The sequence below is a fragment of the Gigantopelta aegis genome, chromosome 4 (assembly GCF_016097555.1).
Source record: "Gigantopelta aegis isolate Gae_Host chromosome 4, Gae_host_genome, whole genome shotgun sequence".
Lineage (NCBI taxonomy): Eukaryota > Metazoa > Mollusca > Gastropoda > Neomphalida > Peltospiridae > Gigantopelta > Gigantopelta aegis.
In genome coordinates, this window is record NC_054702.1 from 70,794,299 (window position 1) to 70,812,135 (window position 17,837).

Genomic DNA, 17,837 nt, shown 5'->3' on the forward strand with positions numbered 1-17,837 from the left:
TCATATCCTTTGATGTACCAGTCAAAGGAATCTTGTTGAAATGAGAGAAAAAACTTGCATCCACCACAGGCAAGACATCCACCCCTAAAATGTGAACATGACTGGAGCCACCATTAACTAAGTGGACACTATACAGATAAAGCTGTTAAGACAAATTAAAGTTTGTTTTGTTTAACGACACCACTAGAGCACATTGATTAATTAATCATCTCCCTAATGTATGTTAAACATTTGGCAATTCCGACTCGTAGTCATCAGAGGTAAACCCACAACATTTTTCCTATTGCAGCAAAGGATCTTTTTTATGCACTTTACCACAGACAGGAAAGTACATACCACGATCTTTGACCAGTTGACTGGCTGGAACGAGAAAAAACTCAGTTGAATGGATCCACCAAGGTGGTTCGATCCTGCAATGCAAGCACCTACAGAGAGCACTCTACCAACTGAGCTAAATCCCACCCCGTTAAGACAAACAAAAAGAACCAAAAGGAATCCTTCAAATCCATTTACTTCAAACTGTAAATCTACAAATGTACATGTGCACATGAAATGTCTAGTAACAAAAATATTCAATCACAAAAAAGTGATACTTTAACTTATTTCTGCCATAGGCCTACAGAGTTGTACAAATATATCAGTATAAAAGTCATTACAAACTGTATATGATCCAAAACCTACTTTAAAAATCCTATATATGACAGACCTTAATTGCCATGAAAAAACAAGCGTATCTAGCATTTTGGAGTACAATTTTTTTTTAAACCGTGTCTCAATTGAGTGATGAGGAGTCAGTGTGATAGCTATTGTCCCTTAAACGGCAAGGTTTCACGAGTGCAGGGAATTAATGAGAGCAGAAACATCCTGTATTTACATATTATAGGGTATACTAATTGTAAGGGATTGGATTTGGGTTTTTAGCCTACAAACATTATAATCCTGATGCACTGGTTGGAACAGTATATATAGCTAATGTATGCACTGATGTTAGTCAATCCTGTGGCTGCCCCATCAAATCTTGGACTGCAGCTGCATCATGGAGCTAATCATATATGAATAGTTTTTTTCAATTATACATTGTAAAACAGATAAATGTTATATCACAAATGTTTTCACTGTAGAAAACAGTCTAGCAGTAGCACATCTCAGAAGAATATTTTCAGAAATTTTGGAGAGGAAAGAAGAACAACATTTTTATTATTATTATATGGTTATGGACCACATAGCTAATGACAAGAAACCTGCTGACATAGCATATGGGCTACTTCTTTTAGTTAGCAGCAAGGCATCTTTTATGTGCACCATCCCACAGACAGGATAGTACATACCATAGCCTTTGTTACACCAGATGTGTAACTCTGGCTGAAATGAGAAATAGCCTAAGTGACCCACCGGAAGGGATCAATTCTAGACTGACTGCACATCAGATGAGTGCTTTACCACATGGCTCTGCCCAACCCCATCACAAATTTAGATTCGCTTCAGGAACAAAAAAGTTACAATATACAGTTTGAAACCATGTCCAGAAGATATAGGCCTACTCTAAGCAGCAGATAAGTCTGCTCATACATTTACCAGCAAGTACCTTTCAGGAAACATTTTGTTTCATATGGCGTCACGATTTGCTACACAAATTTTAGAGATTGCTACACAATTTTAAAACATTAAACATAGTTGCTAATCAATTTTCAATCGAGTACAAACATCACTATAATCAACATTTTGAAAACAAAATATTCCCTACCTTTATGTTGATTATACCATAATACTGATACCTATTTAAAAATAAAAGTTGAAATAAAAAATTATATCATATTTAAAGCTCATTCAGGGCTAGCTCTGGCACTCGCCAAATTTGCCAACTGCAAATTTTATTTTAATTTGGTGAATAAATTTCATGTAGTAAATGTTATTTTATTAGAAAATAACTGGGGTTTTGCCATTTTTAAAGTTTAAAATGTTGATTTGGCAAACTTTTCTGATCACCCAGAGTTAACCATGTAATTTTTCAGGATAAAATGCAGTCTATATAATATTCTTTGTGAAAATAATATGTATGCATTTATGAAAAAAAGCCAAACAAATCACTTGCATCATTGTATTGCATAGTTTCTGTAAGTATGAAATTCGATCATGTAACTTAAAATTTCTGCATGATATAATCATATTACATATATCAATATCACACTGGATTTTTTTCAGTTCCCTCAGTAATTATTTTAATGGAGTATGATCAGCTCCAACTGCATCAGCAATACTGGAGTATCCTTCTTTTTCCAAAATCTCTGAAAGTTCCCTTTTTATCTTGTTAACAATAGGTGGACCCTTGTAGACTAGTGCAGTATAAATCTGTACCAAACTGGCTCCTGCTTTTATTTTGTCAAATGCATCTCTCCCTGAACTGATGCCACCAACCCCAATTATGGGTATTTTCCCTCTGGTTAGTCTGTACATGTCATGCACTGTGCTGGTAGCCATCTCACGTAGAGGCTCACCACTCAAACCTCCCGTCTCATCTTTGTGGAGGCTCTGTAGTTCAGACGGTCGACTGGTGGTTGTGTTAGTAACTATGAGGCCGTCAACACCCCCCTTCTCCCTGGACACTACTGCAGCTATGTCTTGCTTATCCTGATCTGAAAGATCGGGGGCTATTTTCAATAATAATGCTGGCTTTGGATCACAATGCAGACTGTCCCGTTCTTTAACAACCTGATCTAATAAAGTTCCCAATGCCTTGCGCCCTTGCATAGCACGTAAACCAGGTGTATTTGGACTAGACACATTGATGACAAGATAGTCGCCCACTTTTCCAAATCGTTTCACACCTTTCACATAATCATCAACAGGATATGAAGATAGCTTATTGTTTCCTAGATTTATTCCTAAAATTCCTTGTTCTCTTTTCAAATTTATTTTTGGAGGATCCGTTTCTGTCCACAAATTAATATTCAACATATTTCTCTGCTCATCCATTCTAGGACATTTTGAATCTGGAAACCTAGACTGTTCTCTGGATCTCAACTTGCTGTACACAGCCTCATGTCCTTCACTGTTAAAACCGTATCTGTTAATAATTGCCTTGTCTTCTGTGAGCCTGAATACACGTGGCCGGGGGTTGCCTGCTTGTGCAACTGGTGTAACGCTTCCAATCTCTACAAATCCAAAACCTAGAGAAAGCAGTCCATCAACTGCATCCCCATCCTTGTCAAATCCTGCAGCTAAGCCAATTGGGTTACTGAACTGCTGACCCCAAACGACAGTTTTAAGACTCTGTGGGTCAAGATACCTGGACCGTGGGATAAGTTTGTATTTGGCCATTTTGACTGCAAATTTGTGTGCCGATTCTGCATCAAATACTCGCATGGACAGTGGCATGACTTGATTTTCATAAAACCTTTCATTGCCCTGGTACAGCGATATTCCAAAAAATGTCAGAACTCCACCACCACACACAAATAATGACGTTTTCACTTGTTTCCAAAAGGTTCCAGGCAGCTTGTTAGAGGGCATGGCGCAATTTTTACCATTATTTTCCACCTCTTCCTTCCCCACGATTACTCGCAACTCACACGATGTGCGGCGTGTTTCTTTTTCCCCCGGCTGAATCGCTAGTCCAAAGGGGGGTAATTCATGCAGACTTTCTAGACCGATTCAGCTCTTTTATCACAGTGGCGCATTTTGTACAAATTAACATGATTAAACATGGACTACGAATTTAAGCTTAAAACGGCCAATGACAGGGCTAAAGTTGAAGATTTATTTGATTATGAAGGATGCAAGGTCGGCAGAGGAACATATGGTCATGTTTACAAAGCTACACGAAAGTCAACTCAGGGAAAGGAGAGGTAATATTTTACATGCCATGATGTAACATAGTTACATAGTATATAGCCCGAGTACTCTGACTGTAAGAGAGCAAGACGGACATTTGGACATAAACACGCTCTCATTACAGTCAGAGACCAACCTATGTCTTTTTTTGGCAATTCCTGACTACCAAACGTTTGGCAACAGTCCCGCTCTAATACCACAACAATCCTATGTTTGACGTCAAATACCTTTACATCAATCATTTTCGAGTTAAGTGATACAAAAAAAATCCACATATTAACCACTAATACACTTACTACAGAAAGAAACCCGACAGCACCCACATTCAGCTACGCTTCGTGACACTCCGTCGCAACAATTGCAAAGCTCGGCGATCTATTTCGAGACGTAGACCACGTGATCGCGCACTGGGCGATTCCGCCTTGTGCAGCAGTTACAGGGGCCGTCTCATATCAAGCGAAGTTACAACATGGAAGAGTTGGCTAATGCCGTTTTGGATGAATTTGGATTTCATTACGTCATTAAACCAAAACAATTACACATTATTGATTCCATTTTGAATTTGAAGGATACATTTGGGGTGTTATCGATAGGATACGGCAAAAGTATGTGCTACGTACTGCCTCCTCTTATGAGATGACCCCTGTAACTGCTGCACAAGGCGGAATCGCCCAGTCTCGAAATAGATCGCCAAGCTTCGTAATTGTTGCGATGGAATGTCACGAAGCGTAGCTGAATGTGGGTGCTGTCGGGTTTCTTTCTGTAGTATGTGTATTAGTGATTAATATGTGGATTTTTTTGTATCACTTAACTCGAAAATGATTGATGTAAAGGTATTTGACGTCAAACATAGGATTGTTGTGGTATTAGAGCGGGACTCGTTGCCTACCGTTTGGTAGTCAGGAATTGCCAAAAAAAGACATAGGTTGGTCTCTGACTGTAATGAGAGTGTGTTTATGTCCAAATGTCCGTCTAGCTCTCTTACAGTCAGAGTACTCGGGCTACATAGTATAGTACGTGACGTGGCCCGAATCATTGGGTTGACACAATAAACATTACATTTTTTAACTGCGTAATGTGTAAGATTGCTAAAACACTTCCTTCTAAATGTAATAAAGCTGTAATAAGAATGATGATCCCTACGAATTACCACCCTGTTTTTGGTTTAATGCTAAATCTGACTAGTAAACTTCACATTTATCTTGGTCACTAACTAACTGCCTTGAAGGTAGGCCTATCAGGTCATTTCACCCTTATCCAGATTCACCCTGAGTCGGTTCGTCCTCCAAACGGGTCGTTTCGCCCCTCCCCTCCATATATATATATTCAGGGCTCGACCTTAGTGGTGGCCCGAGGATTTTTGGCTACCAATTTCTTACTCGGACTACCAGTTATCTAACCCTCTGCCAGGCTACAATATGTTTTGGCATGTCCAGCCACTCCACAATCAACAAGACGTCGGTGTCTGAAATTCCACCCTTTCATGTGCACGCTCTACTGCCACGAGTTGCTGAATTGCTCCCCTAGTCTGGCGGTCTCGCAATAAGATTTAGTAAAACAAAGGAATATATTTGCCAGTGGTAGGATATAACCGATTCACAAACTAAATAACATATGACATAAACCTACATACCGATTCATCTCTTGAAAAAATGATCTGCGATACTGCACTTCTATTTCACCTGCTAGGTCTAAAAAATTGACTTTTTAATTTTTGCAGGCGGCTATTAATTTGGAGGTTTGTCGTGGCTAGCGGGAAGGATGCACAAGCCGAGATTGCTGGGTTTGAATCCCAGCAGTTATATGTACATGTATACATTTGGCAAAAAAATGCCAATGCCAAAGGAAAGTCCTTTTGCATCTAGAGAATAGTTTATGCCCAGAACACTGAACAAATCATCACTTACACACATACATGTGTATAGTAACTTTTGTTTTTGTGTTTTTTTACTTAGTACTGCTAGTAGTGATGCACGAGAGTATGCTTTGAAGCAGATTGAAGGTACAGGAATCTCTATGTCAGCATGTAGAGAAATTGCAGTGAGTATTTACTATAACAGGAGAAGACATTGTTAATCATAAGAATGAATTGTACTCTGGGTTGATGTGCACAGTGGTTGTGGAATTTAAAATGAATACTATTTAATTATGTCATTTAAAGGCACATCCTTTCAGTTGTCAGTAATGGTTATAATTTTTTAAGTACATGTTTTATTGATACATATATAAATTTGTCAAAGATCTTTTATATGCATATATACATGTATGTACATGTAATATGCTTAGTTTGATAAATTTTCTTTTTTTGACTGGTTACTTGGATCTTGTTCTATCAGTACGTACATTTGAATATGTATTTGCAGTTGCTCCGTGAGTTAAAACATTCAAATGTAATCAGCCTGCAGAAAGTCTTCTTGTCACATACAGACCGAAAAGTGTGGCTGCTGTTTGATTACTCCGAACATGATTTGTGGGTAAGACCATTTCTTCATCTGTTACAAGGTGTTGTACATCAGGGAACATTTTGTTGAGTATCACAATTCACTACACAGATTTCAGAGATCACTACACAATACTAAAACATCATATTTCACATTAATTTTGAAAGGTGGCTGGACGTAGCCAGGGCTAGCTCTGGCAATCGCCAATAGCGAATTTTTAAAACTTTTATTTTGAGTTGGCGAAATAATTGTACTACATTTTATTAGGAAATAACTGGTTTTCTGTCATTTTTGAAGTTTTATAGATAATTTGGCGAAATTTTGTGTTCATCCAGAGCTACATTGTAGCCCTGGTAGCCCATGTAAAAAAATCCCTTGCTACTAATGGAAAAATGTAGTAGGTTTCCTCTCTAAAACTATATGTCAAAATTACTAAATATTTGACATCCAATAGCTGATGATTAAATAAATCAATGTGCTCTAGTGGTGTCATAAAACAAAACAAACTTTTCATTTTCAAAGGTTCCAAAGTATACACTTGGTTCGAATCATAATATTTCGTTACTAAATACCACTACTCCCAGTAGCAAAATTTAAGCAAAGCAATTGAATATTTTCATTAAAATGCACTAGTATTAAAGTCACATGCCCTAGTTTCAGCCCGCGAAAATTAATTCTAATTTTGGTTAATTTACAAAACTGTAACTTTTTATAAAATAGAGTGAAAAAGCAGGTTTTATATCGATAAATACCATGGGAATCCCTGTGACCCAATTACTTAAAATGATTTTGAAAGTTAGTAATCTGATGTCACCGGTAGATGTCGCTCGAAGTACAGAAATGCCTATGTCATGACAAATTTCCCAGAGTGCACACAGACTTGGGGTGCATTCCTTTCACCTCTCCTGGGCATGTTCCAACTGTTCTGTCCTGGACAGCAATAGGAATGAGTTTGGGTGCTTCTGTTGAGAAAGTGGCTGCTGCAGCAATCATGGTACTTGAATCGGAATGACGACAATGATAGTCCGTCACTGACCATGTTGACTATACTACAGTGTTTGAAATAATAAATTTGATATATAAACCACAATTAGCCTACATTTGCTATTCGGCACCAGGTACTGTTGGTTTTAAGGGTTTGTAATGTTTTGTATTGAGATACTTACTTGTCTGAACTTTATTGTTAATGAAAATGTTCACGAACTGTGAAGAAAAACCTCACAAATGAACGACCAGAAATCGGATGTTGATTGCGCGAACCGTGCACGAGAAAACAAACCGAACCAAAATGTTAATGGTCACGTGGTATACCAACGTCTGCGGTGCTGAAACGGGAAGATCCCCTCTAAAAATAGATTAGACCTTGTCTGCTCAACATTTTGTTTTTTTAAACGCGCGTGCATTTTTAAGAAATTCGAAAAATGCATTTTGTGGTATTACAAACACCAGGATAACCAGGATTACCAAAAAACACTTCAGGTGAATGGAAATGTATATTCTAAATAATAAAACGTAAGTAAAGTGCAATTTTATTTGTGAGAAAATGGCGTGTCCCTTTAAGTAAGTGATAATTAGTCGGTCATTGCTATGTTCTGATGCCAAATTAAAACAACAGACCGACAAGGTGTTAAGTGAGCTATAATACTAAACAAGTCTCGTGTCTTCATGTCTGTTGTGTGATTTTGTTTCTGAAATCGGATTAGGTCCAAAATATTACTGCAATTTTAACATCTCGTTACTGCTAATAACTCGGCAACGTAACCACATTTCAGTGGGGAAAAAAGCGCCATTTCATCAGCTATATTAGGGCCTGGTAACATTGTAAGCCAGGTATGTATTTTAACCCTTGTCAGATTGCAGTGTGATACCATGCGTGTATGTTCACACCATTTTATAAACATACTGACGGGCAAAAGAAAGTATACCAATGATTTCTTAAATATTTTCTTATATCAGACTGATAGTCAAAGTGCATAAAATAAAAAATCGTGCAAACACCACTCCCTGTTCTGGCATTGGCCATTGTTGTCGCAATCAATTGGTAAAAAATCAATTTAACATTTTGCATGGACTTCTTAAGTAACACGTGCAAAATGTGTATAAAAACGCATAAGTATGAATGTGCAGAGTCCACTTGTTCATAAAATCACCCAAGATATGCCACGTCTAACGGCAGAACAGAGGGAACACGCCATTGGTATGGTGCAGGTGGGAACATCATACACCGATATTACACGACGATTTGCTTGCACCAAAACAATGATAGTGAGATTAATGAGACGATTTAGACAGGAAGAACAACTGACCTACCACATAGCGGAAGACCACGTGTTACAACACTGCGGGAAGACCGCTATCTGCGCAATCTATCTACGCAATAGGTTCTTGACCATGATATCATCTTCATCTAATGCTTTGAGTCGTATTGTAAGTCGACGTACTGTGGCACGGCGACTAAGAGCACATGGAATTCGTGCCTACAGACCATATAGAGGAACAGTTCTGACACGTGATCATTGCGTCCGGAGGTTACGATGGGCCAGGACAGTACTTCGATGGCGACTTCAACAGTGGCAGAGAGTGCTGTTTTCAGATAAAAGCAGGTTCTCTCTCTACATGTACGACGGCAGAGTTCGAGTTTACAGGCGTAGAGGAGAAAGAACGGCACGAGCCTGTGTTCAAGAATTTGAACCTTTTGGCGGAGGCAGTGTGATGGTGTGGGGCGGTATTTGTTGTGACCAGAAGACGGAACTTGTCGTTATCGATGGTAATCCAACCTCCGTTAGATATCGTGGTGAAATCCTTCGTCCCGTGGTTCTTCCATTTCTTAAACAACAGCAGCGTGGAACCGTATCTCAATACGACAACGCCAGGCCCCATACTACTCGGATTGTACAGAACTTCATACAAGCTAACGACATCGATGTTTTACCTTGGCCAGCTCGATCACCAGACATGTCCCCGATTGAACACCTTTCTGGATCAACTTGATACACGAATCCGACAACGTCCCAACCCCCCAGGTAACAAACAACAGCTTGTACAGGCTCTGGTAGAAGAATGGAGAAGAATACCCAGTGACGTCATCAGGCGATTGACCCATTCCATGAGACGTCATGTCGTGGTGTGTATTGATGCTCAGGGTGGCCATACCCGTTATTAGACATTCATTGCCTACATATTTATTGGAAAAGTTGACCATGTTTATTTCAGCACATTGTGTCAATTCACAAACTGACCCCACGTGTCTATCGAACATTATCATGCAACCTGTAGGTATTGTTCAACTGTGAAATTACATGCAATAAACTAAAAATGTATTAACTTTTTAATAAATGTGAATGTTATGATAAATATGTTTTAGTTATTTTATTTTCGTTTTATATTTCGTTGGTATACTTTCTTTTGCCCGTCAGTATATATTAACAGTTAACAAGGTACAAATGTAAATCTCTTATTTTGAAATTTGATTATTAAGATAGATGTCACAGATGTAATAAGACAGCATGTTTCTGGTAGCTTAATTAGCCGTGTCTGATGCATGTCTGTGAATAAGATGAGCAAGCTGAATATGCCTGTGGTATGAAAGAATTAAGTCCTAAAGCCTCAGTAACTTCTCCATTGTAGGTTTAAAATGATGTTCTATTAAATGATTAGTTGATAAGTGATATTATTATGCAATTTACTATATTTTTTAATTTTCTGTTTTCAGCATATTATTAAGTTCCATCGATCAGCGAAGGCAAACAAGAAGACTGTCAATGTACCAAAGAACATGGTAAAATCTCTGCTCTATCAAATTCTAGATGGCATCCACTACCTACATGCAAACTGGGTTCTGCACAGAGATTTGGTAAGACTTAGTATCTGTATGTACAACACATTTCAAAACATAATATTTTCACTAATGTATTAATACTGGTAAAATAAATATGGATTGTAGGAATTGTATCAATACATAACTTAATACATTAAATCAAAATGTATTTATTTAGATGTTTCAAATAACCTAACCCAAAAAGAATGAATGCTTTACTGATTGTCAGTAATAAAGTTTCACTGGTATGACGAAATTCCAAAATTCAGCAAGATGGTCCAATATGAAATTTCCATTTATGTCTTGTATAAACATGTGCATGTAATACGTTACATCTAAAATGTTTTTCTTTCAGAAACCAGCTAACATTCTAGTTATGGGTGAAGGACCAGAAAGAGGACGTGTTAAAATAGGTAAACAGTAGCATGTTAAATGGTATAGTACACTGAATCATATAACATATTTCCACTATCTTACATCTACTTTGTTCACAATATATTTAAAACTTTTTTTTTTATAACGATTAATGATCCAGCAGCATTTAATATATGTAAATTATAAGTGGTGTTTACCTTAAAATATTTGACTTGTAATAAGAAATCAGAATAACATTTAACCAGAGTGATAAATTTGATGTACTAACTGTTTGACATTTAACTTAATAAATCTTATCTTAATAAATAATCAATGTTCCTTTGCAGATGTTCCCCAACAGACATACACAGTTACTGTAGTAATTGCAGAATAAACATAAATTCATTTCCTTCTTTTTATTTTTTTAGCTGACATGGGTTTTGCTCGATTGTTCAACTCACCACTGAAACCCTTGGCTGATCTTGATCCTGTTGTTGTAACATTTTGGTACAGAGCCCCAGAATTGCTGCTAGGTGCCAGGCATTATACAAAAGCAATAGGTAAACTGTGGTTATAGTTTTATTAATCCATATTAAAATAATGTATTAATATTTATACTTCTCAGGCTAGCTCTGGCACTCACCAAATTCACCAAATAGCGAATTTTAAAAGCAGTTGGCGAATTTTGTTTTAATTTGGCGAAATAATTTCATGTAATAATTGACATTTAAAAAAAAAAAAATGTTGATTTCTGCAATTTTTAATGTTTAATAGACATTTGGCGAAATGTTTTGCGCACCCAGAACTAGCCCTGCTTCTGCAACACAATAGCACACATTTTACAATCTTCCTCGTGGTATGGTATCTCCCAAAAGAAAAAGTCAAATATATGTCGGGAAGAGCTTCACTGAAATTCCACTAAAAATTGCCAGTATGGAAAACTGACCCAAGGCATTAAACTATAAATGCTATGATTGCTTAAACCATCGACACAACGTACGTTGATAAGTTCATATATTGTTTAATGCAGTAGATGGTAATATTTATACTTCTGCAACACAATAGGTACATGTAAACAGTGTATTTAATTATTAAAGTGATAGAATGTTTATAATTAATATTATTCAAGTGAATAAAATATGTTCTTAAATTCTTACACATTAACGTAAATGTAAGTTGTATTTTGAAATGTAATTTAAATATATTAAGTAAAGAATTTATTTACAGACATATGGGCAATTGGCTGCATCTTTGCTGAACTATTGACCTCAGAGCCAATTTTCCACTGTCGCCAGGAAGACATCAAAACCAGTAACCCCTACCACCACGATCAGCTCGACAGGATATTCAATGTGATGGGCTTTCCTCAAGGTCTTGAGCACATATTTTAGTTTTATTTCTTTAAAAACAAGACGCAGAATGAATAAAGTTTTTTGTTGTTGTTTAACGACATCATTTGACATGTAGTCTTAGAGAGGAAATCTGCTAAATTTTTTCATTAGTAGGAAGGCATAGTACATACAATGGCCTTTGATATATCAGTTACAGTGCATTGGCTGAAATGAGAAATAGCCCAGTGGTCTCACCAACAGGAATCAATCCCGGACTGACCGTGCATCAGCTGAGCACTATATCTCTGGGCTACGTTCCTCCTCCAGAATAAATAAATGATGATTATAACAGTTACTTGTTTTTATTCATATTAAGTAATGTAATAAAATAGTAAATTGTGTTTATTAACTTTCTTTCTCTTCAATAAGTAATTGCACAATTATGTCTCTTCTAATATTGCCAGTAATTTTTGTTTCCATTCAGTATGATGTGCAACAATATAATAGATAGTTTGAAAAAACTAAATATTTCATTTCAAGCAAATATATATGAATGAATATAATATGTGTTTTGTTTCACAGATAAAGACTGGGAAGATATACGGAAAATGCCAGAGCATCAGCAATTGATGAAAGATTTTAAAAGATCAACGTAAGTTATGTTTGGGGTGACCATCATGTTCCCTTATGACTCCTCATGTTCTATGGTAGATGCAAATTGAATGCTCCACCCTCAAGCCCCCAATTTAAAAAATAATAATTATCTTTTGTTTCTCACACATTTTAAAAATATATTTTTTATTATTATAGTGTTTGGATATATTTCAGTATAATGTGGTTATGGCCAAACAAGGTGAGCATATACAATTGTTGCAAATGCCAATACATCAAATGTCATTTTTACAGATATATATATATATATATATATATATATATATATATATATATATATATATATATATATATACTTAAATAAGTCTTTAAATTTCATTGGTGATGTCTTTATTTTTTATTATTGATATTCCATTAATGATTTGCATTTTGTATTTTCAGTTATGTCAATTGTAATCTGAATAAATATATGGAAAAGCACAAAGTAAAATCAGATAGTAAAGCATTTCATTTGGTAAGATTTTGTGTCATTTTTTTTGTTTATTGTTGTTATGTTACTGTGACATTATTTTTAGCTGAAAAAAAACCAAAAACCAAAAACATTAACATTCAGTGCCATTGTTAGGTCTTATTATTTTGAAACATTGACTAAAAATAAGTTCATGGCTTTCTTAAAATATATTTAGTTAGCAGTAATCGACTTTTCACAGACTAGACTAAATATCTAGGCATCACTGTCATCTGTCTAATTGTTTGCTTGGAAACATATTTTATTGGATATTATATATATATATATATATATATATATATATATATATATATATATATATATATATATATATATATATATATATATATATATATATATATATATACAAAAGAATCGGGCACAAGTTATCCAACTTACAAGGCCTTCTAATTACAAACATTAAATTGTACAATAATGACAACCAATTTTCAGTCAATAAATAAATCAATCATTTAATTGTTATTGTATGAATACAATGATATTCTGACATGAACATGGTATCAGAATACAAAATTACTTCTAGAATTTTTATAAAATCCACTAGCCATGGGATCAGTGATTTAAAAAGTTTACTAGCCACGATAAAAAATTCACTAGCCTTACTTTACTTTAAGTTAATACAATTGTACTAAATAATAGTAATAATCAGATATGTCACCTAAAGAGGGAGATAGAGCTTAAAAACACTAACATTGGGGGTTGGGGTGAGGGGCAGTATAGTCATATTTACAAAAGAGACTTAAATGTATCATTTGACCTCTTTTTGTTTCACTAGCCATCGGGCATGGCAATAGTAGTTATTTACTAGCACAGCATTGAATATCACAAGCCATGGGACTGGGGCTACCATAATCTAGAGGGTGTATACTACCAAATCAAATCCCATAGACGACAGTAGTAACATATGTGGCTAAAACTCCTACCTGCAGCGTATCAATCGACATAAACGCCACTAATATAAATGCTACCACCCCTCACACAATCAGAAAAAATTGGGGGTCACGCTCCGCGTTTCTGAGATAACGGGTAGCTTCTATGACTACCCTAGTTCTGCACAAAATTTGAGTACTTTTTTTTGACAGGTACCTTATACATGTTTCAAGCACAAGGCTACTTGACACATTGGTACCAGATGAAATAAAATTGCTTTTTTTTTTTTACCCAGATGAAACTATTATTTTTTACAACCAACACACTCACATTTATAACCAATCACAGGACTTGTGGTGTTCACTTCTTTATCAAAAGTTCAGGTTTTTTTTTACAGGCAGTGTTCAAGATTAACGGTATCCCGATATCCCGGGGATACCAGAATTTAATTTTGGATACCAGACTTCAAGAACCCAGTATCCCACCGGGATGCCATATAATACTAAATTCTCAGGTGGGATACCAGATTTTGAAATGTTAGTATCCAACTGGGATACTGGCCAAAAAATTTAATCTCGAACACTGACGGGTACCCCATACATGTTTCAAGCACAAGGCTACTTGACACATTGGTACCAGATGAAATAAAATTGCATATATTTTTTTTACCCAGATGAAACTATTATTTTTTACAACCAACACACTCACATTTATAACCAATCACAGGACTTGTGGTGTTCACTTCTTTATCAAAAGTTGGGTGCACCTCAAACTTTGACCCAGCCGGAAGTTATTTGGTTTAATAGTACCTAGAAGCCCTGTCATTATATATGCTGTTGATCTTTAGTAATAATGTAATGGTTAATAACAAATGACAAAGACCTCTCACAGCGATTATGCAGGGATGTTATTGATAGGCAGCTGTCTGCAATTTTTCACTGCCTATTTAATAAATGGTTGACATGTATAGAATTACAAAGATTAAATGCTTTCTGACCGAATGGTATTTTTACATAATTTGTGCATGTTGAAAACCTTGTGATATGCATTTGAAAGCTCATCCCTGATAGGTTATTAACTGGTAATTAATGTAAAGTGCTAATATTTAAAATACTAGTAACACAATGAAATTGTATCATTCTTACAAAGTTAGGCTTTAGTATCAACTTGTTTAGGTCAAATAACATGCGAAGCACATGGTAATAACCACTTGTAATTTCATTTTCACCCGCTATTTCACACCTTATGGCATCACTGTTATATCTTATTTTAATTGTTTGCTGTCGTGTTTTGAAAATTAAGTAAAATGTCTTTGCAGAGAGTACTTTTTATCTAAGCTGTAAAATTTTTATTGCAGTTACAAAAGTTATTAACTATGGATCCAACCAAACGAATAACATCTGAACAGGCAATGGCAGATCCATATTTCAGAGAAGAGCCACTCCCATCTCAAGAGTATGTATATGTTTGTAATACAATGATTGTATAATGTACACAATAACAAAGATATTTAATGTGTATACAACCATGGATATATAATGTGCACGATTCAATATATATATATTGTGTATTACAGAAATTAATGTTTTGTGGATTTACCCGGAATTATGGATTTTTAATCATCTGTACAGCGTTTTCGAGTATTACACTGTTCAAAATTTTCATTATTCTTCATCCAAACATTTCTGAAATTGTTTTACAAAGTGGCATAAAAGATAAGATATAAAATATGTGCATAATACTATAGCTGTTAACATTATTTGACTTGTAACAACAAATTTACATTTTCTTTTTACCATTTATACAGAGCTCCTGTTTATTATATAAGATAGAAATAGTAGTCAGCCTACCAAAACTTTAGTTTTTAATTAAACTATGACTGATCCAAAACATAGCAAACTGCTTTTTAAACATTACGAATGTGATATACAAGATGTAAAATTAATGCAGTTCATAACATAATATATAATTGTCACATTTACAATAAAGATAAATTGTAAATTGTGTATACATTTGCCAAAAAAAAAAAAAAAAAAAATGGGCTCAAAGATTTAAAAGCTTCAGATATTTGTCTCAAAAATATTTGTGTACCAAAAACAAAAAGAAGAAAAAATACCTCCTGTATGTCAAGTTGTTAACTTTTATTAGTCTCCTACCGGTCCAACCAGAGGGGACTATAGGTTTAATGTCCGTTCTTCTGTTGGTCTGTCTGTGTCTGTCCATCTGTCTCACATAGTTTTCTGAATGTTTTTATTTACAATGCCTTGAGATATTGAGCTGAAATGTGTATAGCTTTATCATGTACTGTTACAGATCAAGTTAGATACATGGTAATTTAATAATTTTTGACAGAGTTATGGCCCTTGAACTTAGGAGATACAAAAATGTTTTGCGGATTAGGTTTGGCATTTATTTTCACTCCAAAATTGAGAACATTTCCGTCGCAGTTTTTTGCTATATATAACTGCATCTGGCTGTAAAACAGGTGGTTCATTAACCGATTCACTCCAGCTGTCTCTTACACTATATACACATGTCCCAAAAGGTCAATGCACAGTATTACAAAATAGCATGGGCAAAATGCAGCCAGAACGCTTACCATTAAACATACATATTGTTTTAATTCTTCACCATTTTCTAGAAGTGAATATGTAAACCATAACTTTTGTCACAATTAGGAATTTTAGTGGACCGTGATGAATGAACTCTCACCCAGGAGTGATCTGTGTAGTGAGACCCTAGCTTTATCATGTTCTGTTACAGATCAAGTACATATATAACTTTCATGGCGATTTACCCATTTTTCAGAGTTATGACCCTTAAACTTAGGAGATACAATAGTTTGTTTTCGGGATGTCTGTTTCATAATGCCATTAGACACTGAGCTGAAATTTTGTGTATAGCTTTATCATGTACACATTTGACTTTCATGGTGATTTACCCATTTTTGACAGAGTTATGTCCCTAGAATAAAAATGTGTATTTACTACCTGTAGAAAAGCAAAAAAAAACAATGTTTCCAATATATAATTTTCTATAGACATTACCTGTCCTCAAACAAGTGCACCTCCCCCCCACGCAAGTGGTCTGGTCCGAACATCCCAACAGCCAATGGGATGGCCTAAATTCTTCTACTGTATACTGCTCTCTAGTTCCGGTCACATGACTGTAACTTCCTTCTTTTTCTCTTCGCGAAAGGGTCTGGACGTCTTTTGTTTGGCTCTGTTTGGAGTCAACTTTTTTTATAAGACCTTTGGTTTTGTATTTGTGTTTGGGTGAAATGTTTTTCACCTTAAATTTCGTTAGCTTCGTTAGCTTTCGTATGTTTCTTTTCGCGTATTCGCTTGACTTTCAAGCGTTTATTACATGAAATGTTGTTATATTGCCGGTTGTCGTGTCGGACGCCATTTGCAAAATGGCGTCTGTATTGACTGGCTTTGTGTTGGGTGGAATGTTTTTTTGTTTTTTTTCACCTTATTCGTTAGCTTTCGTTAGCTTTCGTATGTTTCGCGTATTTCGCTTGACTTGCCAAGTGTTAATTACATGAAATGTTATTATATTGCCGGTTGTTGTGTCGGACGCCATTTGCAAAATGGCGTCTTTGTTGACCGGCTTTGTGTTTGTGTCATGATTTCTTTTCTTTCTCTTTCACAGATTGAAAACTTATTATCATGTCAGATGTTAATGTTCAGCGACAGGTACGAGCGTGCCTACGCTGTAAGAAGTTCACTGCAGGCGGCGACCCTCATGAATTATGTCCGGGTTGCCGTGTTCCTTGTAGCCTCTCTTCGAGATGCGACCTGTGTTCGGGCCTGTCTACTGTCGAGTTCGCGGCCTACTTGAAGGTGCTGTCGGCGAGAGCCAAGAAAGTGGAATCTTCGCCGTCAATTGCGGACTCCATAGCAGATGTATTACGTTCGATGCTACCTACTATGCTGAAAGAGACTATGGCGTCAATGGCGGCCTTACCACAACCGGCGGGTTTGGGGCCAGGTCCGGTTCAAGTCCCCTCTTCGGGGGGTGCGGCTCCAGGATGCAAGACTTCAGATGAC

The 17,837-nt window shown here is 36.0% G+C and overlaps 2 protein-coding genes across 6 annotated transcripts in view; one reads left to right on the top strand and one right to left on the bottom strand.

Annotated features, from left to right (window-relative positions):
- Positions 1–495: 495 nt before the first annotated feature.
- On the bottom strand, positions 496–3,601 carry LOC121371025 (dihydroorotate dehydrogenase (quinone), mitochondrial-like). Its single transcript, XM_041496635.1, has one exon. The coding sequence runs from the start codon at positions 3,508–3,510 to the stop codon at positions 2,215–2,217; it is 1,296 nt and encodes a 431-aa protein (XP_041352569.1). The 5' UTR covers positions 3,511–3,601; the 3' UTR covers positions 496–2,214.
- Positions 3,602–3,678: 77 nt separating this feature from the next.
- Positions 3,679–17,837, top strand: part of LOC121371026 (cyclin-dependent kinase 8-like) — a 31,512-nt gene continuing 17,353 nt past the window's right edge. For all 5 annotated transcript variants that reach the window (XM_041496641.1, XM_041496636.1, XM_041496637.1 and 2 more), the window contains exons 1-10: positions 3,679–3,845; positions 5,787–5,871; positions 6,195–6,305; positions 9,985–10,125; positions 10,445–10,502; positions 10,872–11,003; positions 11,671–11,814; positions 12,357–12,426; positions 12,828–12,900; positions 15,143–15,240. In XM_041496641.1, coding sequence (XP_041352575.1) covers positions 3,703–3,845; positions 5,787–5,871; positions 6,195–6,305; positions 9,985–10,125; positions 10,445–10,502; positions 10,872–11,003; positions 11,671–11,814; positions 12,357–12,426; positions 12,828–12,900; positions 15,143–15,240 — 1,055 coding nt within the window. In that variant the 5' untranslated portion in view covers positions 3,679–3,702. The remainder of the gene's footprint in view (positions 3,846–5,786; positions 5,872–6,194; positions 6,306–9,984; positions 10,126–10,444; positions 10,503–10,871; positions 11,004–11,670; positions 11,815–12,356; positions 12,427–12,827; positions 12,901–15,142; positions 15,241–17,837) is intronic.

Coding starts and splice junctions, on each gene's coding strand:
- LOC121371025 (XM_041496635.1), bottom strand. CDS start 3,510: ATGCCCTCTAACAAGCTGCCTGGAACCTTTTGGAAACAAGTGAAAACG.